Genomic DNA, 24125 nt, shown 5'->3' with positions numbered 1-24125 from the left:
CAGATTTGGCATTTATATAGATTTGGGGGGTTATTTGAACACAAAACATTACTGAAGCCTCAGGGGCTGCAAACTTAGATTAACTGAACTCATGTGTTTTGGTTCATGAGATCAACATGAACTGAAATCCTCATGTTTCCCACAGCCATACATATACGCTTGGCAGAATTTGATTTTAATGTTGACAGTTACTATTGGTAATATTGATGTTTATTGATAAGCATTTTTTCAATGTTTATTGGTTTTAAATTTTCACAGTTGCAGGAAATGATGCAGAGGTCAGATAATAATTTATTTAATGACAGGAGATTCTGAGACTCAGAAATAAGTTAAAGCTTTATAACTGTTAAAACACAAATTATCTACAAGAGATGGTCAAAATAGACAAAGTAAATATCCTTAAATCAAACTCCAATAAGTTCTCAAGCAGCATTTTTCTTTCTTGGCCTCTCTGAAATTTTGATTACTACAGATGGAAATGTTTTTTTTTTTTTGTCGGTTTTGTGTCCGTACATTGAAATCAACACTTGATGACATTTACTGATAAAAGTCTGATGCTTCCAAGCCCCCACCCACACTCTCTCTCTATGTATATTGTGTGTGTGTGTTTGTGTGTATAAGCCTGACTTCCACAAACTGCTCACTGCAGTTATAGTTAAGCACTGTGGTCAGAAGGTATTGGGCTATGGAGTAGTACTAGGCTAAAACTACAATGCCAGCATACAGACTTACTGGGGTCAGCAGTATTTGCTAATACTGTAATGCAGTGGTCCCCAAACTGTGCGGCATGTCCCCTACTGGGGCACAGAGGAACATTTGTTGGGGGGGGACCCACCGTCGGGCCAGGAGCCAGGGGTGGTCCGGGCGAGCCCTCATAGGGAGGGAGCGCCACCCAGGCCCGCTGTGCCCCTAGCTCCACTCCAGCCCCAGGTCTGGCCTCGGCCACTGGCTCCTGGCCCCACTCCCGGCCGTGGTTCCACTCCTGACCGCAGCCCCAGCTGAGGCCCTGACTAGGGTTGCCAGTCCTCCAGGATTGCCCTGAAGTCTCCAGGAATGAAAGATTATGTCATGTAATGATATCTCCAGGAATTCATCCAATCAAAGTGGCAACCCTAGCCATGACTGCCCCAGCTGCAATTCCGGCCCCGACTGTGGCCCCGCTCCCAGCCACACCTCTGCTCCCGGCCTCGGTCATGGCCCCTGGCTCCCAGCCTCAACCGTGGGCCCAGCCACGGCCCCCGGTCCCAGTTGTGGACCCACTCCCGGCTGCAGCCCCCGATTCCCAGCCGCAGCCCCCAGCTCCAGGCTCGACTGTGGGCTCGCTCCTGGCTGAGGCCCCAGCGGAGCACCAGCCCCGCCCCCAACCGCGGCCCTCTACCGCAGTCCTGCTTCTAGGAGGGAGGTGCAGACTAGGTAAGGGGGGGTGGACAAAAATGTTTGGGGGCCACTGCTGTAATGGAACCAAGAAGCTGACTAATGAACAGTGGCTGTTCAGTCCTTTTTTAGGAGCAGATTTGTAAAGTTATGTAGGGGCCTAAAGATGCAGGTAGGTGCTTTTGAAAATCTCAGGGTGCCTAACTCCCATTGGTTTCCTGGGGGCTGTGGAGTCTCTGGATGCAGGAGGCACGGTGCAGAGCTGGCTCAACTTTCTCACAGTAGAGTCTGGCACAGGGAGGAGGAGTGAAAAGCAAAGATGCTCACAACTCTTTTTGCTTCTCTATGGATGCCCCCTCCCCACCTGATGCTGCCTGGGAACACAGCTTTTGCAGCCTGTCAGAACTGGCCAGCAAGGAGTGGTCCGAGTCAAATCTGAATGGCATCCAAAACCAGATGGGACCTATTTTCCAGTTTGGACACAGTTAGATCACAGCCCAGTTCTCCTGAGATTTCCATTATCCACAATGGCTGAAATTTGTTTCGGGAGATTTCTTCTACTTAGGGACGAAGTCTCTCGAGAACAACTTGTTAGGTTTTGGTGCTGGGCCTCAAACCTGGGCCTGAATGATAGCCCTGAATCAGCCTTGAGTGCCAGAAGAAATCTAATCTAGCTCTGAATGCCCCCTTCTCTCTGAATACAACCGTACCTGTTCAAAGTGACACACCAGCAGTAGAATGCTCGTACTACGTTGAAAATGTTTTCAATTACGAACTTCAAAAGTAAGTCTGGTCAAAAAGTAAAATAGGGCAGGATAAATGTTTTTGATATTTTCCAATAGATGACTTTTTTTTTATTGACATTGTGATGGAAAAACGGGCTAAAAATTTCTCCAAAATCTTGTCTCATTTTTTGACCTCGTACAGAGTGGGTGAAATTTTTGACATTTGAAAATATGACTATTTTTAATTGAAGTTTCAAATTCTGATGACGAGCAGGGAAGGATGACGTATTTGGGGGGAAATTTAAAGAAAAATTACATCTCGTTTTCCTATTAGCCTTACTGAATAGTTTTTACTGACTTATTTCCATTTCCCCTCGATCACTGTCTTTTTCAGACTTTGTACAGAATGTGATTGAAATTGCTGCACACATCTAGTTGATCACTGCACGTTATGTAGATTTAACTGTTGAAGCCACTTTCAGAAGTAATCATCATAAAATGATCCCACTTATCCTCAGAGAACATTAGAGGCACTATTGTGATAGCTAGGATTCACTTCATGGTAATAACTAATTACACTTTCCCCTGATTGCTCACTTTCATCTACAGACCTCAAAGGGATGTACAAAGATAGGTCAGCACTATGATTATCAGACTGTTTCACAGGTGGAAAATAGAGATTAAAGCCCTGTTATACAAGAGTTCCCATCAACCCAGAGTGCTTCATTTTTGAGGTGCACAATATGGGGTACCCAGTCTGACATTTAGAGATACAGAGAAGCAACCGCCTCTCTTAACATCAACATTAAAGTAATAGCACACAGCTGTGGTGGAGTGAAATGAGGATAGAGTAGGGAGACCAATGTTTTGTTTCTGATACTACGAGAGACAGTGGCCAAAATTTTCTAATGCAGCCCTAATATTTTGGTGTCTCCCTTTTTTGTTGGCTAGATTATACCAACCTCTGACTTTAAAGTACACTTTTCATCTTATTATCCAGGAAGAGAGAAGTTTCTAAACTCCAGTTTTTTAAACCACTGAAATTCCTGATAGATCTTCCATTACTAATAGTTGGCTTCCAAGACTAATTGTCCTGGAGGTACCAGCTCTTTTAGGGATTCCAATTTATAAGTATTCCATCAATAATTTCTTTTTAAGGGATTCATTTTTACTATTTTTAGAGTAATTCTCCCGAACAGTTTCCCAGACAAAGAGAAGGAACCAAATGCAGCATGGCTTACATTGCACAAACTCATTGATTTTTGAATTTGACATCATGGGCTAGATTCTGCTCTCATTTACACTGGTGTAAACCCAAAGAATCTCCATGAATTTCAGCTTAATTACTCCAGATTTCCCCCTGTGTAACAGAGATCAGAATCTGATTCTGCAGACTTGGTATTCATGCAGACAAAAAAAAATGTCACTTCCCTTTTCCTCCCTTTCAGTCATTGGAAGCGGCTATCAGACACTTAGAAGTTCAGATATTGAAATGAGGACTTCCAGTTCTCCTATGGACAATATGGAGACACTGACTACATTCTCCATAAGTGGAGAGAGGACGTTGCTGTCTATAACAAACAGTGCCATGTCTACAACTGCAACAGAAAGCACCACTTCTTATACAGAAATGATCAGATCTTCAGATTTAACCCAGCACTCCTCTTCAGTAGAGCAGAACAGAAGAAATAGCTCCTCAAGTGAGATGTATTTCACTGAGCCTGGAACGGAGCCTTTGATTGCACGTTCTTCAGAGATACCAACCTATTCATCTTCACAAAGTGATCCTCCAGGTGAGTTTTATCATCCATAAGAGCAGTAGTCTTGGTAAACCCCACCCAATACTCTGCACCAAATGTAAGTAATGATTTATAAAGGAATCGTGCCCTGTTGTTGGGTAACTATATTCTAGGACATTCTTAATTTCAGGGGGTGATTTTTTTTTTTAAAGAAAGGTGATCTGTTTTTTTCTGTGAGCTTCTTAGAAGCTTCATTTGTCATTCTTGACCAACCAGTGAAATGGAGAGGGAGTCCATTATTGGTAATTTATGTTAACCATACATATGTCTCTAAGTTATTGAGCTCAGCCATCCAACCCTTCTGAATTTCATTACAAACATTAAGGCGACTAACATCTTTGATGGCCTTTCAGGACTGATTCTCATTTACACTAAGGCCCATTACGCAGCTCTGGCAATGTGACAGGGCTGTAGGGTAAATAAAAATCATTTTCTTACTTATAGGTAGAGATCCTGCATAGAAAGGTTTCAGTCAGTGATTTTTTTCTTAGACCCTTATCCTGAAAACACTTAACTTTCTTCATGCACATGTCCCATTGACTGTGACCAGGAGTACATCGGTGTACATGCTTGAGTTTTTGCAAAAGCAGCAGGGCTATGGGTTGTTTTGTTTTTTTTCCCTAGTGATTGAAAAATTCTCACATGTGCTATATGTGTCTGATTACAGCGTTCACACTTAAAAACATGCTTAATTCCACTGGATAATTAGACAATATCACCCCAGTATTTGCAGTATTCTCTGTGTGAAGTATAGGGAAGTTTAGGTAAGAGTGCAAATATTGTAGCAACTTTAGCTACTTGTATAAGCCAAAATTGGCATGTCTTTAAGAGCTGCCACTGTAGGTGCTGTTAGCACAACAAGAATACAAATATTTTAATTCTCCTTATTGTATTTCAGCCATTGGAAGCAGCCACAAGACAGCTAGCATCTGGGATATGGAAAAAAAGACTCCTAGTTCTCATACTGATAGTTTGTACATTTCACCCACATTCAGCAGAGGTGGGGAGAGGACAATACAGTTGCTAACAAACAGCATCACTTCGACTAATTCACTAAAAAGCGCCTCTTCTCATTCAGAAATTGCCATGTCTTCAAATCTATCCCACTCCTCAGCTTCTATATCACCGTCTGGAGGAAGTAATAGATCGTCAACTATCGCTGATCTCCCTGAGTCTTCAACAGGGCCTTTACTTATATATTCGCCTTTAAAGAGTGGTCTCCCAGGTGAGCTTTACAGTCTGGAGGCTTGTCATTTCACAGTAAAAATATGATAAAATGTCATTTTTTGAAAATATAGGAATAATAGTACTAAGCACTTAGCAATTTTTATTGAAAATTTAGAGAGGGTTCAAGAATTATTTAATAGCTGTAAAATATGCCTTGCAGTTAAGAGATTTGCAGTAAGAGATTTAAAGAACTCAATCTACTTAGCAAAGATAAGGTTAAGAGCTGACTTGAGCATAATTAGGTATCTGATAGTAGATTCCTCTTTTATTTAGCAGACAAAGGCATAACAAGACCTAGTTGCTGGAAATCGAAGCCAGACAAATTCAAACTGGAAATAACTTGCAGATTTTTACTAATCAGGGTAATTGAGCATTAGAACAATTTTCTGAGGGGCAGGAGGGATTCTCGTGAAACCTTTAAATCAAGTTTGGAAGTCTTGCTGAAAAGATACGTGCTCTAGCTCCGTCACAGGTCATTAAGCTTGATACAGGAATCGATTGTTGACATTCTATGGCTGTTAAGCAGGCAGTCAGACTAGATCACCATGGTCTTTTCTGACCTTAGAATCTGAAACGTGCTTTTCAGCCATAAATCTCATAAAGCTTCAAAAGGATGGGTAAGTATCATTATTCTAATATTACAGATAGGAAAACAGAGGTAGAGAGAGGTTAAATGGTTTGACTGAGGTCACAAAGGAAGTCTGTAACAGAGCCAGCATGCAAACCTAGGCCTCTTGAGTCTCAGTCTTGTTTGCTACCTATTGGAACAAATGGCTTCCTCTGAATTGTGTCCTTTTGTCAGAAATTCACACTAAAGGCCACTCTAGATTTCATGAGTCAATAATATTTTTGTAATGGTTCAGTTATTCTTGGAGATTCTGAAATGCTTTTTTGTAAAGCGTTGTGGGACCTACTGATGAAAAGTGCTATGTAAGAGCCAGGCCTGATTAGTAGTTGTACTTCTTGAACAACTAACTGAGGTGGAGAGGGAGGTCATTATCGGTAATTCACACTTTGTGCACTTAGGCCATACATTTAAGAAAGATCCTTTGTACTCAGTCTCCCAGATATGCTGAACTTAATTGCAAACACGCTATGGTATTTTTATTATTTATTTATGATGACTTTTTAAAAATAATTTTTATTCTGTTATTTTATATTTTTGGGGATTTACTGTATTGTTCTTTTAGTGCTAACAGTGTGATAGGCCCTCTCCAACAGATGTCGATCATGCATTCTAAGGCCCTGATCCTGCAAGCTGATCTGTCCCCACATGAAACTCAGTGACTTCACTGGGGAACCGGTCCACCTGCATGGGTCTGTTTGCAGGGTCAGGGTCTACATGGACAACATACAGACAGGGGAGGGACAAAGGGGAAAATGCAAAAGCAATGCAGTTTGGTGAAGTTCAGTATGCATCTTTGTTCATTGATTTTTTTTTTCCTTAACTGATCCTTTAATAGATTTTTAGCCATTATTTTATCAATGGTTGGTTGTCCAACTGGGAGAACATATCTAGTTGGATCCCCTTAGGGTCTGTCCTGGGTCCAATAGAATTCAATATTTTCATTAACGACATAGATGATGGAGTGGAGAGTGTGCTTATAAAATTTGCAGATGACACCAAGCGGGGAGGGGTTGCTAGCACTTTGGAGGACAGGATTAGAATTCAGAATAATCTTGATAAACTGGAGAATTGGTCTGAAATTGAGAAGATGAAATTCAATAAAGACAAGTTCAAAGTACTGTCCTTAGGAATTAAAACTCAAATGCACAAATACAAAATGGGGACTAACTGGCTCGGCAGCAGTACTGCAGAAAAGAGTCTGGGGACTAGAGTGGATCACAAATTGAATATGAGTCAACAGTGTGATGCTGCTGCAAAAAAGACAAATGTCATTCTGGGATGAATTAACAGGAGTGTCGTATGTAAGACATGGGAGGTAAATGTTCCACTCTACTTGGCACTGATGAGGCCTCAGCTGGAGAGCACTGTGTCCAGTTTTGGGCACCACACTTTAAGAAAGATATGAACAAGTTGGAGAGAATCCAGAGGAGAGCAACAAAAATGGTAAAAGGGTTAGAAAACATGACCTCAAAGGAAAGATTGAAAGAATTGGGCCTAGAGAAGAGAAAACGGGGGCGGGGGGGAATCTGATAAGTCTTCAAATAGTAAAAAGTTGTTATAAAGAGGATGGTGTTCAATTGTTCTCCATGTTCACTGAGGGTAGGATAAGAAATAATTTGCTTAGTTTGCAGCAAGGGACATTTAAGTTAGATATTAGGAAAAAATTTCTAACTACAAGGCTGGTTAAGCACAGGAACAGGTTCCCTGAGGAGGCTGTAGAATCCCTGTCATTGGATGTTTTTAAGAACAGGTTAGACGAACACCTCTCAGGGATGGTCTAGGTATAGTTAATCTTACCTCAGCACAGGGGGAAGTACTAGATGACCTTTTTGAGGTCCATTCCAGCCCTACATTTCTATGACTCTATGAGTAGACATCTGTCAATACTTGTTGGGTTTCCTCAGTATAAAGGTTTCAGTCAATAATTTCTTTCCATGGTATCATTTATTTTCTCCAAGCTGCAAAATTTTCACTTTCCCCGCTACATACAAACTGTGAATCTGAGTATTATTGGAAGAAAAATTGTCAAAGTGTTTTGACTTATGAGAATGGAATTTTAATATTTCTTTATCCTATTTCAGCCATTGAAGGTAGCCATCAGCCAATTAGCGGCTCAGAGAAAAATATTGCCAGTTCTCACATTGCCAGTACATACATTTCAACTACATCCACCAGAGCTGGAGAGGGGATGTTACAATCTCTAATAAACAGCAGCAGATCTTCTAATGCAACAGGAAGCTCTACTTCTGGTACTGAAATGTCCAGCTCTTCGTATTTAACCCAGTCGTCATCTATATCTTCTATAGCACTGACCAGTGGAATTAATATCTCATTGGCTGCCACAGATTTCACAGAGCCTTCAACAGATCCTTTGCTTACACCGTCTCATTCTGCTTCAGAAACTGCTTCCAAAGGTAAGCATTATTAGTCCACTAGCTTGCTGTTTTAAAGTTTTTTAAATTTATTTTAAAAAGCCTTTGTGAACAAAATGCCTAATTATTCTTTTACTAGAGGAGGAATAATATAATATTTTGCACTTATATAGCCTTTTCCCATAGATATCAACAAAATTCACAGCTAGGTATCCATGGGTAGGTATCATTACTAGAGCTTGTGGGAAAATGGAGGTGTGGTTTGGATTTTTGGTGGAAAATTTCAACTTTTTGTAGAAAAACTGAAAAGTTTTTGTTTTTCAGGGTTTTGATTTTTTGATACTTAGTCAAAAATTTTACACAGAAAGCTGACACTTTTCATGAAAATTTTATTTAGTCAAAATCCAATTTTCTGTCAAAAAATAGTTTTTACTATCTCTAAGTCATGCATGACCTCCAGTCATGCATCAAAGCTGGGATTTGAACCCAAGTCTCCTGAGTGTTTGTCCTTTGCTATATCTGTTGGACCATACTGCTGCCTGTGAACTGAGTCCGGTCATCAGTAATTCAAACTAAAGGCCGTGCTGACTTTGTTGTGTCCACTAAGATTTGTGGTTCTTGGCCAGCTACACTGGAGAAGGAGTCTTAATATCCACTTATCCCACCCATTAGCATCACATGTGTTTTTGAATATCTCTAAGGGTTTGTCTACACTGGGACACTATTACACAGCAAGCCACTAGTTTGCCATGCAGCAATATCCTGTGTGGACAATGCTGTGGTGCACAAATGGTATGTCTACACTGCCATTAAACACCCACAGCTGGCTCATGTCAGCTGGCTCAAGCTGCTGGGCTGTTTAATTGCGGTGTAGACTTTCAGGCTTGGGCTGGAGTCCAGACTCTGGGACCCCGCAGGGGAGGAGGGTCCCAGAGCCCAGTCTCCAACCTGAGCCGAAACAGCCTGATAGTCAGAGCCCCACAAGCCGAAGTCAGCTGACACAGTCCAGCTGCAGGTGTTTAATTGAAGTGTAGCCATACCCTAAAAGTTCCAGGAGCATTGGCCATGTCTGCTTGTATAGTAAGTCAAAGAATGGTCCAGGACTTCTACTGCATTATAGCAGTGTCCACACTGGATGTTAGCATGCAGCAAGCTAGTGCACTATAGAGTCCCACCTTGTCTTGCTGCACAGTAACATCTCATGTAGACAAGCCCTTAGTTATTCAGTGTTCTAAGCGTGCTGAATTAAATTCCAAATATTTTTGTTGTTTTGTAATTTGTAAGTGCTAGCAGCATGGAATGCAAAGCAATATCACTGAATGATGAAGTTAAGCATGCTGATAGTTATTGCCACAGTTTTTTTAGTTGCACTTTTCATGGTTTATGTTAATTTTTTGCAAGTACTAATTTCACATGTTGTTCCTCACTATAAAGGGTTCAGATCTCTCTAAACTAGCAATTTCTCCAGAATGAAAAGTACCCGTATTCAATATTCATACATGCACTATTTGCATCAGGGTGATATGAGAAGAAAATATATCTGGATTTATGTATATGGAATTATAATCTTTATAATCTTTTAGCCGTTGGAAGTAGCCACCAACCAATTAACATCTCAGCTACAGAAAAAAGGACTTCTGTTTTGCATACCACCAGTACATACATTTCAACATCATTCACCAGAGGTGGAGAGAGGACGTTAAGGTCTCTAATGAACAGCAGCATATTACCTGATGTAGCAGACAGCTCCACTTCTGACTTAGAAAATACCAAGTCTTCAGATTTACTGCAACCCTCGTCTCCTGGAGCACAGGCTGGAGGAAGTAACATCTCATCAAGTGACTTCACTGAGCCTTCCACAGAGCCTTTGCTTACACATTCTTCCAAGGTCCCAAGTTATTCGTCTTCCCCAAATGATTTTGCAGGTGGGTTTTGTGATTCCCAACTGTTTAATGCACCATTTACAAATAAAAAACAATAAAAAGTACCTCCCATCCCCCAAAACTGAGTCAACTCTTTTTTTTTTTTAAGAATCAGTTGCTCTTTAATTCAGACTCATACTTATCTAACGTCCTTATATGCCCCCCGTCACCACAGTATCTGAGCACCGCATAGTCTTTAGCGTATTTCTCCTCACAACACCCTTGTGAGGTAGGGAAGGGCTGTTATCCCCATTTTGCTGATGGGGAGCTGAGGCACAGAGGACTGACTGGTCCAACATCACCTAGGTAATCTGTGGCCGACCAGGTGTTTGGACTTGGTTCCCCTTATGGTCCTAAGCTAGCACTCTAACAACCTCTCTTTTAGACTGTTCTTAATATTTTAACAGCCTTTTTCCCTTTTTAAATCGCAATCCATTTTTTCTTTACAATGCAACCATTTTTTCTCTGCCAGATTTTGCCACCATTGCCCATGTCCACCTGTGTCATATCCTGCAGGTACTCTCATTATGATATATGGGACTACATGCATTGTAAGATATGACAGTGTAAAATTGGAGATTCAGGCACGTAGTGATTCTGTACCAACTGGCAGGACTGACAAAGGCATGCAACTTTGGATGGCGTACCTTGAAACTATACCTGTGGGTGGTACTTTTAAATACTTCTATAGGTGTTGAATTTCAGTTCCCAACTTCACTGAATTTCATTACCAACTTTGCTTTAGTAGCGCATTTTATGGCTTTTTTGAGCCCACTTTTTACAAAACAGCGAAAGTTTCTAAAGATTCCTGGATATAAAGGCTCGGATTCTCTTCTGTGCTGAGATCAGTGCAGGACGATGGGAACTAGCATGAAGCAATTTACACCTCCCTGATTTGCATGGTGTGTTGGCCCTGACACAAAAGCATAAATTAGAGCATTTTAGGGAATGCTCTAACTTACACTACCTGACTTTCACCTTATTGGACAATGAGCCTATCGAGAATTATGCCCTGTCAGACCCCCTGGCCATTCCCAATATGACTCCAATACTCCACCTTCCAGGATGTGTGTGAGGGGCAGTTGGTGTAGAAGCCAGCTATGCCAACTGAGGACTCCCCTATGCCTGGGGAATTTTCTGCTGGCCATTAAGAGGCAGATCCATCACTCTCTGTTAACCTTTCTGCTTTAGATCAGCCACAAGAATCAATCTAAGTGATAGATTTCACTCAATTTTCTTTTAAGAAATTATCAGTTTCTAAAGACTGAAAAGTTTCCACATTTATTTTCATATGCCTTTTATATATATATATATATATATATATCAATGAAATGTGTTGTTAAGCTAACAGTGTAAGTCAGTGTACCACATTTTATGAGTGTACAAAAGTGCCAGCTACTTGACTGGCTTGGTTCATAATTTATAATAATTCTAATGCATTATTCCTACTGTTAGGTACTTACTGTGTCAGCATTTTTGGAGAGACCTGCTTATAAAAATTGCAATCAGTGGAAAAGATTTGTTTTTTTTTTTAATGCACAATGATTAATACCCCACTGATTTTATTCTTCATTATAAGCCATATTCATTGCATAGCTTAATTTAAGTTAGAGTTAAACTTTGGATTTATTATTTATTTATTTTGGGCAAAATGGATTATAGAACTTGCAAATCAATTTTCATTTGTCCACATTGAATTGAATTTCTATCTTTTAATCCCGTTTCAGCCATAGTACGTAGCAACCAAGCAATTAGCAGCTCAGCTACAGAAAAAAGAACTTCAGTTTTACATACCACCACTCCATATATTTCAACAACATTGATCAAAGGTGGTGAGAGGACATTAAGATCCCTAACAAACGGCAACATATCACCTGATGCAGCAGAAAGCTCCACTTCTAATTTAGAAAATACGAAGTTTTCTGATTTAACCCAGGCTTCAACCGCTGTAGCACAGGCTGGAGGAAGTAATACCTTATCAACTGACTTCACTGACCCTTCAACAGAGGTGTTGCTTACACATTCTTCCAAGAGCTCAAGTTATTTGTCTTCACCAAATGATCTTGCAGGTGGGTTTTGTGATTCCACAGTTGGTTCGTGCACCATTAAAGAAAATCATAAAAAGGGCCTTCCACCCACCAAATATTGAGTCAAACTCTTTTTTTAAAGGAATCGGTTGTTTTTTTAACTCAGAATTATACCAATCAAAATTACTTATATGACCCTCTGTTACCATAGTATCTGAGTATATGAAAGTGGACCACATCTTCTTAACTGGAGAGTGCCTACCACCTGGCTAGTTTGGGCCATGCTTTATTTATAATCATTTCAATGTATCATTCCAAGTCTAATGAAATTCATTCTGGTCCGTACCTTCCACCCTTGGAGAGTCCTTCTTATGAAAGTTTAAATCAATAGAAATTGTATTGTTTTTTAAAGACCTTGTGATTTATACACAGTTTGTTGTTCTTGATCTCGTTTTTATAAGCCAAATTCATCCCATATTTACTCCCTTTAAATTGATGGAATGATATGTGGGACATAATTGGTTCTGTATTTCAGGACAAAATTATTGTGGACCTCAAAAATCCAGTCAGATATGGGAATATCAAATTTAATTTCCGTTTTTAAATCCCATTTTAGCTATTGGAAGTAGCCACCAACCGATTAACATCTCAACTACAGAAACAAGGACTTCTGATGTGCATACTTCTAGTACCTATATTTCAATGACATTCACCTCAGGCTCAGAGAGGACCTTAACGTCTCTAACAAACAGCAGCAGCACATTGCCTGATGCAGCAGAAAGCTCCACTTCTAATTTAGGAAATATCAACTCTTCAGATTTACCCAAGCCCTCATCTGCTGTAGCCCAGGCTAGAGGAAATAATATCTCATCAAGTGATTTCACTGAGCCTTCCACAGAGCCTTTGCTTACACATTCTTCCAAGATCCCAAGTTATTCGTCTTCCCCAAATGATCTTGCAGGTGGGTTTTGTGATTCCCCGGTTGGTTAGTGCACCATTCAAAAAAATGATAAAAAGAGCCTCCCACCCACCAAATATTGAGTCAAACTCTTTTTTAAAGGAATCAGTTGTTTTTTTGACTCAGAATTATACCAATCAAAATTACTTATATGACCCTCTGTTACCATAATATCTGAGTTGTCCATCAACATAAGTTAGAGAAGTTGAGGGGCTACTCCAGCTTACACCAGATGGCTATCTCCCAACTGAACCATAAGCTTATTGAGAATTATAATGCAAGCATGCCCTGTCCTGCCCCCTCCCCAGCCCCAATGTGCTTCCACTATTCCACTTTCCAGGCGGGGTATGACGGGCAGTTGAAGTAGAAGCTTTCTGTGCCAGTTGAGAGATCCCCTACACCGGAAGAATTTTCTTCTGGCCAGTTAAGGCCAGAATCCATCACTCTTTGCCTAATCATTTCAATGCATCATTCCAAGACTAATGAAATTCATTCTGGTCCGTACCTTTCACCATTGGAGAGTCCTTCTTATGAAAGATTCAATCAGTAGAAAATATTTTTTTAAAATACCCTGTGATTCATACACAGCTTGTTTTTCTTAATCTTGTTTTTATAAGCCAAAGTCATCCCATATTTAGCTTCCTTTAAATTGATGGAATGATATGTGGGACCTAATTGGTTCTGTTTTTCAGGGCAAAATTATTGTAGACCTCACAAATCCAATCAGATTTGGGCATATGAAATTTAATTTCTGTCTTTTCATCCCACTTTAGGTATTGGAAGTAGCCACCAACCAATTAGCATCTCAGCTACAGAAACAAGGACTTCTGATGTGCATACTTCCAGTACCTATATTTCAACGACATCCATTAGAGGTGAAAAGAGGACATTAAGGTCTCTAACCTACAGCAGCACCTTGCCTGATGTGTCAGACAGCTCCACTTCTTACTTAGAAAATACCAAATCTTCAGATTTACCGCAGCCCTCGTCTGCTGTAGCCCAGGCTGGAGGAAATAATATCTCATCAGGTGACTTCATTGAGCCTTCCACAAAGTCTTTGCTTACACATTCGTCCAAGATCCCAAGTTATTCGTCTTCCCCAAATGATCTTGCAGGTGGGTTTTGTGATTCCCCGGTTGGTTAGTGCACCATTCAAAAAAATGATAAAAAGAGCCTCCTACCCACCAAATTCTTTTTTAAGGAATCAGTTTTTTCAACTTAGAATTATACCAATCAAAATTACTGATATGACCCTCTGTTACCATAGTATCTGAGTGGTCCATCAACATAAGTTAGAGAAGTTGAGAGGCTACTCCAGCTTACACCAGCTGGCTATCTCCCAACTGAACCATAAGCTTATTGAGAATTATAATGCAAGCATGCCCTGTCCTGCCCCCTCCCCAGTCCCAATGTGTTTCCACTACTCCACTTTCCAGGCGGGGTATGACGGGCAGTTGAAGTAGGAGCTTTCTGTGCCAGTTGAGAGATCCACTACACCGGAAGAATTTTCTTCTGGCCAGTTAGGGCCAGAATCCATCACTCTTTGCCTGAACTGGGTGAAATTTTTCTGACCAAAATTTTTTTTCTGTGAAAAATGAAGATGTGGTGATACTGAAATGTGCTGTGATTTCATGTCACTTCCACCAAATTCTTCAGGTGAAAAACCCCAACAAAAAGTACAAAAAAAAGGTCAAAACATTCCTTTTGACATTTTGGAAATGAATTGTTTTAATTTTTCAGTTTGCTATGACTTTATTTAGAAATATCCTTCAATTTTATTTTAAAAAGCAAAATATTTTAAAAGTACTTGAAATCAAAATGAAACTTTTTTGTTTGATGGAAATGAATTTTTTAAACTTTTTGTTTCACGAAAAATTTGTGTTTTCAATGCCAAATTTAGTTTTTGGGGGTGTTTTTTTGGGGGGGAGGAAGGCAGTGGGGGAAGTGGGAGTTGGAATTGCCAGAGACCTGAAAAGTCTGTTTTTCATAGAGCTCTCTGTGCAACCTTTCCCCTCTGGAACAACTACAGGAATTTAAGCCACAGGTTTCACTCAGTAATTTTCTTTTCAGTAATATCCATTTTCTAAAGACTGAATAACTTCCAGATTTGTTTCCCCACGCGGTGTCTATATGTATCAATAAATAAGTGTTATTAAACTAACAATGTACGAAAATGGATCACATCTTCTTAATGGGAGAGTGCCTACCACTTGGCTAGTTTGGGCCATGCTTTATTTATAATCATTTCAATGCATCATTCCAAGTCTAATGAAATTCATTCTGGTCCATACCTTTCACCATTGGAGAGTCCTTCTTATGAAAGTTTCAATCAGTTTTCAATCTTAAAATATATTGTTTTTAAATACCCTGTGATTTATACACAGTTTGTTGTTCTTGATCTCGTTTTTATAAGACAAACTCATCCCATATTTAGCTCCCATTAAATTGATGGAATGATATGTGGGACATAATTGGTCCTGTATTTCAGGGCAAAATTATTGTGGACCTCAAAAATCCAGTCAGATATGGGAATATCAAATTTAATTTCCATTTTGAATCCCATTTTAGCTATTGGAAGTAGCCACCAACCGATTAACATCTCAACTACAGAAACAAGGACTCCTGATGTGCATACTTCCAGTACCTATATTTCAATGACATTCACCTCAGGCTCAGAGAGGACCTTAACATCTCTAACAAACAGCAGCACATTGTCTGATGCAGCAGAAAGCTCCACATCTAACTTAGGAAATATCAACTCTTCAGATTTACCCGAGCCCTCAACTGCTGTAGCACAGGCTGGAGGAAATAATATCTCATCAAGTGATTACACTGAGCCTTCCACGGAGCCTTTGCTTACGCATTCTTCCAAGATCCCAAATTATTCGTCTTCCCCAAATGATCTTGCAGGTGGGTTTTGTGATTTCCCCGGTTGGTTAGTGCACCATTCAAAAAAAATGATAAAAAGAGCCTCCCACCCACCAAATATTGATTCAAACTCTTTTTTAAAGGAATCAGTTGTTTTTTTGACTCAGAATTATACCAATCAAAATTACTTATATGACCCTCTGTTACCATAATATCTGAGTTGTCCGTCAACATAAGTTAGAGAAGTTGAGGGGCTACTCCAGCTTACACCAGATGGCTATCTCCCAACTGAACCATAAGCTTTTTGAGAATTATAATACAGGCATGCCCTGTCTTGCCCCCTCCCCAGTCCCAATGTGCTTCCACTATTCCACTTTCCAGGCGGGGTATGACGGGCAGTTGAAGTAGAAGCTTTCTGTGCCCGTTGAGAGATCCCCTACACCGGAAGAATTTTCTTCTGGCCAGTTAAGGCCAGAATCCATCACTCTTTGCCTAATCATTTCAATGCATCATTCCAAGACTAATGAAATTCATTCTGGTCCGTACCTTTCACCATTGGAGAGTCCTTCTTATGAAAGATTCAATCAGTAGAAAATATTTTTTTAAAATACCCTGTGATTCATACACAGCTTGTTTTTCTTAATCTTGTTTTTATAAGCCAAAGTCATCCCATATTTAGCTCCTTTTAAATTGATGGAATGATATGGACCAAATTGGTCCTGTATTTCAGGGCAAAATTATTATAGAACTCACAAAATCTTTTCATCCCACTTTAGGTATTGGAAGTAGCCACCAACCAATTAGCATCTCAGCTACAGAAACAAGGACGTCTGATGCGCATACTTCCAGTACCTATATTTCAACAACATCCATCAGAGGTGAAAAGAGGACATTAAGGTCTCTAACCTACAGCAGCACCTTGCCTGATGTGTCAGACAGCTCCACTTCTTACTTAGAAAATACCAAATCTTCAGATTTACCGCAGCCCTCGTCTGCTGTAGCCCAGCCTGGAGGAAATAATATCTCATCAAGTGATTTCACTGAGCCTTCCACGGAGCCTTTGCTTACACATTCTTCCAAGATCCCAAGTTATTCATCTTCCCCAAATGATCTTGCAGGTGGGTTTTGTGATTCCCCGGTTGGTTAGTGCACCATTCAAAAAAATGATAAAAAGAGCCTCCTACCCACCAAATTCTTTTTTAAGGAATCAGTTTTTTCAACTTAGAATTATACCAATCAAAATTACTGATATGACCCTCTGTTACCATAGTATCTGAGTGGTCCATCAACATAAGTTAGAGAAGTTGAGAGGCTACTCCAGCTTACACCAGCTGGCTATCTCCCAACTGAACCATAAGCTTATTGAGAATTATAATGCAAGCATGCCCTGTCCTGCCGCCTCCCCAGTCCCAATGTGCTTCCACTACTCCACTTTCCAGGCGGGGTATGACGGGCAGTTGAAGTAGAAGCTTTCTGTGCCAGTTGAGAGATCCCCTACACTGGAAGAATTTTCTTCTGGCCAGTTAGGGCCAGAATCCATCACTCTTTGCCTGAACTGGGTGAAATTTTTCTGACCAAAATTTTTTTTCTGTGAAAAATGAAGATGTGGTGATACTGAAATGTGCTGTGATTTCATGTCACTTCCACCAAATTCTTCAGGTGAAAAACCCCAACAAAAAGTACAAAAAAAAGGTCAAAACATTCCTTTTGACATTTTGGAAATGAATTGTTTTAATTTTTCAGTTTGCTATGACTTTATTTAGAAATATCCTTCAATTTTATTTTAAAAAGCAAAAATATTTTAAAAGTACTTGAAATCAAAATGAAACTTTTTTGTTTGATGGAAATGAATTTTTTAAACTTTTTGTTTCACGAAAAATTTGTGTTTTCAATGCCAAATTTAGTTTTTGGGGGTGTTTTTTTGGGGGGGAGGAAGGCAGTGGGGGAAGTGGGAGTTGGAATTGCCAGAGACCTGAAAAGTCTGTTTTTCATAGAGCTCTCTGTGCAACCTTTCCCCTCTGGAACAATTACAGGAATTTAAGCCACAGGTTTCACTCAGTAATTTTCTTTTCAGTAATATCCATTTTCTAAAGACTGAATAACTTCCAGATTTGTTTCCCCACGTGGTGTCTATATGTATCAATAAATAAGTGTGATTAAACTAACAATGTACGAAAATGGATCACATCTTCTTAACGGGAGAGTGCCTACCACTTGGCTAGTTTGGGCCATGCTTTATTTATAATCATTTCAATGCATCATTCCAAGTCTAATGAAATTCATTCTGGTCCATACCTTTCACCATTGGAGAGTCCTTCTTATGAAAGTTTCAATCAGTTTTCAATCTTAAAATATATTGTTTTTAAATACCCTGTGATTTATACACAGTTTGTTGTTCTTGATCTCGTTTTTATAAGACAAACGCATCCCATATTTAGCTCCCATTAAATTGATGGAATGATATGTGGGACATAATTGGTCCTGTATTTCAGGGCAAAATTATTGTGGACCTCAAAAATCCAGTCAGATATGGGAATATCAAATTTAATTTCCATTTTGAATCCCATTTTAGCTATTGGAAATAGCCACCAACCGATTAACATCTCAACTACAGAAACAAGGACTTCTGATGTGCATACTTCCAGTACCTATATTTCAATGACATTCACCTCAGGCTCAGAGAGGACCTTAACATCTCTAACAAACAGCAGCACATTGCCTGATGCAGCAGAAAGCTCCACATCTAACTTAGGAAATATCAACTCTTCAGATTTACCCGAGCCCTCAACTGCTGTAGCACAGGCTGGAGGAAATAATATCTCATCAAGTGATTACACTGAGCCTTCCACGGAGCCTTTGCTTACGCATTCTTCCAAGATCCCAAATTATTCGTCTTCCCCAAATGATCTTGCAGGTGGGTTTTGTGATTTCCCCGGTTGGTTAGTGCACCATTAAAAAAAAATGATAAAAAGAGCCTCCCACCCACCAAATATTGAGTCAAACTCTCTTTTAAAGGAATCAGTTGTTTTTTGACTCAGAATTATACCAATCAAAATTACTTATATGACCCTCTGTTACCATAATATCTGAGTTGTCCGTCAACATAAGTTAGAGAAGTTGAGGGGCTACTCCAGCTTACACCAGCTGGCTATCTCCCAACTGAACCGTAAGCTTATTGAGAATTATAATGCAAGCATGCCCTGTCCTGCCCCCTCCCCAGCCCCAATGTGCTTCCACTATTCCACTTTCCAGGCGGGGTATGACGGGCAGTTGAAGTAGAAGTTTTCTGTGCCAGTTGAGAGATCCCCTACACCGGAAGAATTTTCTTCTGGCCAGTTAAGGCCAGAATCCATCACTCTTTGACTGAACTGGGTGAAATTTTTCTGACCAAAATTTTTTTTCTGTGAAAAATGAAGATGTGATACTGAAATGTGCTGTGATTTCATGTCACTTCCACCAAATTCTTCAGGTGAAAAAACCCAACAAAAAGTATTAAAAAAAAAAAGTCAAAACATTGCTTTTGACATTTTGGAAATGAATCGTTTTAATTTTTCAGTTTGCTATGACTTTATTTAGAAATATCCTTCAATTTTATTTTAAAAAGCAAAAATATTTTAAAAGTACTTGAAATCAAAATGAAACTTTTTTGTTTGATGGAAATGAATTGGTTTTACTTTTTGTCTCACCAAAAATGTGTTGTCTTTTCAACACCAAATGTGGTTTTGGAGGGGTGTGGGGTTGGAGGGTGCAGAGGGTCTGGAATTGCCAGAGACCTAAAAATTCTGTTTTTCATAGGTTTCAGAGTAGCAGCCATGTTAGTCTGTATTCGCAAAAAGAAAAGGAGGACTTGTGGCTCCTTAGAGACTAACCAATTTATTTGAGCATGAGCTTTCATGAGCTACAGCTCACTTCATCGGATGCATCTCACGAAAGCTTATGCTCAAACAAATTTGTTAGTCTCTAAGGTGCCACAAGTCCTCCTTTTGTTTTTCATAGAGCTCTTTGTGCAACCTTTCTCCTCTGGAACAACTAAAGGAATTTAAGCCACAGGTTTCACTCAGTAATTTTCTTTTAAGTAATATTCATTTTCAAAAGACTGAATACCTTCCAGATTTGTTTTCCCACGCAGTGTCTATATGTATCAATAAATAAGTGTTATTAAACTAACAATGTACAAAAATGGATCACATCTGCTTAACGGGAGAGTGCCTACCACCTGGCTAGTTTGGGTCATGCTTTATTTATAATCATTTTGATGCATCATTCCAAGTCTAATGAAATTCATTCTGGTCCGTACCTTTCACCATTGGAGAGTCCTTCTTATGAAAGTTTCAATCAGTAGAAAATATATTATTTTTTAAATACCCCGTGATTTATACACAGCTTGTTGTTCTTGATCTCGTTTTTATAAGCCAAATTCATCCCATATTTAGCTTCCTTTAAATTGATGGAATGATATGTGGGACCTAATTGGTTCTGTTTTTCAGGGCAAAATTATTGTAGACCTCACAAATCCAATCAGATTTGGGCATATGAAATTTAATTTCTGTCTTTTCATCCCACTTTAGGTATTGGAAGTAGCCACCAACCAATTAGCATCTCAGCTACAGAAACAAGGACTTCTGATGTGCATACTTCCAGTACCTATATTTCAACGACATCCATCAGAGGTGAAAAGAGGACATTAAGGTCTCTAACCTACAGCAGCACCTTGCCTGATGTGTCAGACAGCTCCACTTCTTACTTAGAAAATACCAAATCTTCAGATTTACCGCAGCCCTCGTCTGCTGTAGCCCAGGCTGGAGGAAATAATATCTCATCAGGTGACTTCATTGAGCCTTCCACAAAGTCTTTGCTTACACATTCTTCCAAGATCCCAAGTTATTCGTCTTCCCCAAATGATCTTGCAGGTGGGTTTTGTGATTCCCAATGGGTTAGTGCACCGTTTACAAACATAAAACAATAATAAGAACCTCCCACCCCCCAAAATCCGAGTCAACCTTTTTTTTTTAATAGAATCAGTTGCTCTTTAACTCAGACTCAGACCTACCAAAGGTCCTTATATTCCCCCGCTGTTACAATAGTATCTGAGTGCCTAACAATCTTTAACGTGTATATCCTCACAACACCCCGGCAAGGTAAGGATTATTATCCCCATTGTACAGATGGGGAACTGAGGCACAGAGATGCTAAGTGACTTACCCATAGATCATACAGGAAGTCTGTGGTAGAGAAGGAAACTTAAGCCAGGTCTCTCAAGTCCCGACCTAGCACCGTAGTCCCCGGACCATATTACCCATCTACACTGTTCTGATCATTTTAATCACTTTCATTAAAAAAAAGTAGTAATCTGTGTATTTCTCTACAATATCACTATTTTTTCTCTGCCAGATCCTGCCACCATTGCTCATGTCCAGCAGTACCATGCCTTGCAAGTACTCCCTTTACGCTGAATGAGACTACTTGCAGAGGAGGGTATTACTCAGTGTGAGTAAGAGGGGAAATCAGGCCCTTAGGGATTCTTTACCTGCTAGCTAGGTTAGCAAGGCATTCAATCTTGCTAATTTATACTTACACTGTACCTGTGGGCTGTACCTCTAAATATTTCTAGAGTTGTTGAATTCCAGTTCAAAAGTCATTGACTGAAACCTTCAATAACTTCACTGCATTTCAATACAAACTTTGCTTTAGTATCATCTTTGATGGCTTTAAGCCCATTTTTTACAGACAGATTCCAACGTTTCTTAAGATTTCTGAATGTAAAGGCTCAGATTCCTGTGCTGAGTTCTGTGTGGTACAGGAGGCAGGCAATTGCCAGGGAGCAAGTTGAACTTCCCTGATTTTCTTGGTGCCTTTGTACTGGGCCTGGCCCATTGGCATAAGTTAAAGCACCTTTGAGTTGCTCTAATTTACACCAGCTGGCTATCTCCCTGTGGGACCATACGCCTATCTAGAATTGGTGTAATGGTGTAACGCCCTGTCCTGCCCCCTTGCCATTCCTAATGTGCCTCCAAAACTCTACCTTCCAGACTGTGTGTGAGGGGCAGTTGACATAGAAGCCAGCTACGGCAGCTGAGAGCTCCCCTATGGCCATAGGGCTAACTTCCATCGCTCTGTCTGCCTGAACTAGGCAAAACTATAAAAAAGTCAAAATATTTCATTTTGATATTTTTTAAATAAATTGTTTTCATTTTTTGGTTTGAAATGACTTTTCATTTAGAAATCTCCTTCAATTTTTTATTTTTTTAAATACAAAAATATTTTTAATGTATTGATATCAAAATAAAACTCTTGTTCGACTGAAATTCATTTTTTAACTTTTTATTCGCCTAAAATTTCAAATCATTTTGTTGTTTGGCCAACCCAAAACTTTGGCTTTGGTTTTTGGGTTTTTTTTAATTGCCAGAGAGCTAAAAAATCTGTTTTTCCACAGAGCTCAAATCTCTAAAACCTTTTTCCACTGGAAAAACTAGAGGAATCTAAGCCACGGGTTTCACTCAGTAATTTCCTTTTAAGTAGTTATCATTTTCTAAAGACTGAATAATTTCTGGATTTATTTTCCCATGCAATGTGTATATGTATCAATAAGTGTTACACTAAAAATGTAGGAAAGTGAATCACATCTTCTTAACGGGAGAGTGCCTACCACCTGGCTAGTTTGGGTCATGGTTTATTTATAATCATTCTAATGCATCATTCTAAGTTTAATAAAATTCATTGTGGTCTGTACCTTTCATCCTTCGAGAATCCTTCTTATGAAGGTTTGAATCAATAGATAATATATTGTTGTTTAAATACGCAGTGATTTATACACAGCTTGTTGTTCTTTATCTCATTTTTATAAGCCAAATTCATCCCATATTTAGCTCCCTTTAAATTGATGGAATGATATGTGGGACATAATTGGTCGTGTATTTCGGGGCAAAATTATTGTAGACCTCACAAATCCAATCAGATTTGGGCATATGAAATGTAATTTCTATCTTTTCATCCCACTTTAGGTATTGGAAGTAGCCACCAACCAATTAGCATCTCAGCTACAGAAACAAGGACTTCTGATTTGCATACTTCCAGTACCTATATTTCAACGACATCCATCAGAGGTGAAAAGAGGACATTAAGGTCTCTAACCTACAGCAGCACCTTGCCTGATGTGTCAGACAGCTCCACTTCTTACTTAGAAAATTCCAAGTCTTCAGATTTACCACAGCCCTCGTCTTCTGTAGCCCAGGCTGGAGGAAGTAATATCTCATCAAGTGACTTCACTGAACCTTCCACAGAGCCTTTGCTTACACATTCTTCCAAGATCCCAAGTTATTCATCTTCACCAAATGATCTTGCAGGTGGGTTTTGTGATAACTGGTTATTGCACAGTAATAAAAAAAGATAAAAAGAACCCTTCACTCCCAGAAATCTCAGTCAACCCGTTTTTTAAGGAATCAGATGCTCTTTAGTAACTCAAACCCAGCAAAGGCCATAGAGTCAGAGTTTAAGGCCACAGGAACCACTAGATCATTAAGTCTGGCCTCCTGTTTATCACAGGCCGCCAACAGCACCAAGCATCCGCCCACTTAACCTGATGACAGAAATGAGACCACAGTATTACAGCCCACAGGATACTAGACTATTATGTGCCACAGGCAGAGGATAGGAGGGACTGAGGTGCACAGGTCCTTATATTGCCTCTGTTACCTTGGTATATGAGCACCTAACAATCTTTAATGTATTTTTCCTCACAACAGCCTTGTGTGTCAGGGAAGTACTATTATCCCCATTTTACAGATGGGAAATGGAGACACAAAGAGATCTGTTAAAGGCACACAGGGAGATTTGTAGCAGAGCTGGGACTTGACCTCAGGCTTCCCAAGTCCCAAGCTAGCACTCTTCCAGCTGGACCAGCCTTCCCTTCTAGCATGGAGCTTAATATTTTAATTGCTTGAAAAAAAGCCATTTTTTCTCTACAATGACACCATTTTTTCTCTGCCAGATTTTGCCCCCATAGCTCACATCCAACAGTGCCGTGCCCTGCAAGTAGTCCCATTATGCTGAATGGGAATGCTTGCAGAGGAAAGTTTTACTCAGTGTAAGGGGAAAGATTCAGGCCCTTAGTGACTCATGACCAACCAGTGGGATAGGAAAAGGCATTCAATCTTGATAGTTTACATTTAAACTGCACTTGTGGACTGTACTTTTAAATATTTCTGTAGGTACTGAATTTCAGTCAT

General features: G+C 39.7%; 1 protein-coding gene across 1 annotated transcript in view; it reads left to right on the top strand.

Annotated features, from left to right (window-relative positions):
- Window positions 1-1193: 1193 nt before the first annotated feature.
- HEG1 (heart development protein with EGF like domains 1) overlaps window positions 1194-24125 on the top strand; it is a gene marked incomplete at its 5' end in the record, with an annotated part of 63509 nt that continues 40577 nt past the window's right edge. The window contains 11 exons of the mRNA XM_084642726.1: window positions 1194-1413; window positions 3548-3892; window positions 4797-5123; window positions 7835-8167; window positions 9709-9948; window positions 12919-13035; window positions 13806-14147; window positions 16677-17018; window positions 18473-18814; window positions 20469-20810; window positions 22902-23243. Coding sequence (XP_084498852.1) covers window positions 1194-1413; window positions 3548-3892; window positions 4797-5123; window positions 7835-8167; window positions 9709-9948; window positions 12919-13035; window positions 13806-14147; window positions 16677-17018; window positions 18473-18814; window positions 20469-20810; window positions 22902-23243 — 3292 coding nt within the window. The remainder of the gene's footprint in view (window positions 1414-3547; window positions 3893-4796; window positions 5124-7834; window positions 8168-9708; window positions 9949-12918; window positions 13036-13805; window positions 14148-16676; window positions 17019-18472; window positions 18815-20468; window positions 20811-22901; window positions 23244-24125) is intronic.

This window comes from Lepidochelys olivacea (assembly GCF_965140295.1).
Source record: "Lepidochelys olivacea isolate rLepOli2 genome assembly, chromosome: 11".
In the NCBI taxonomy this organism is placed as follows: Eukaryota; Metazoa; Chordata; order Testudines; family Cheloniidae; genus Lepidochelys; species Lepidochelys olivacea.
This window is presented reverse-complemented; position numbering and strand designations above follow the sequence as displayed.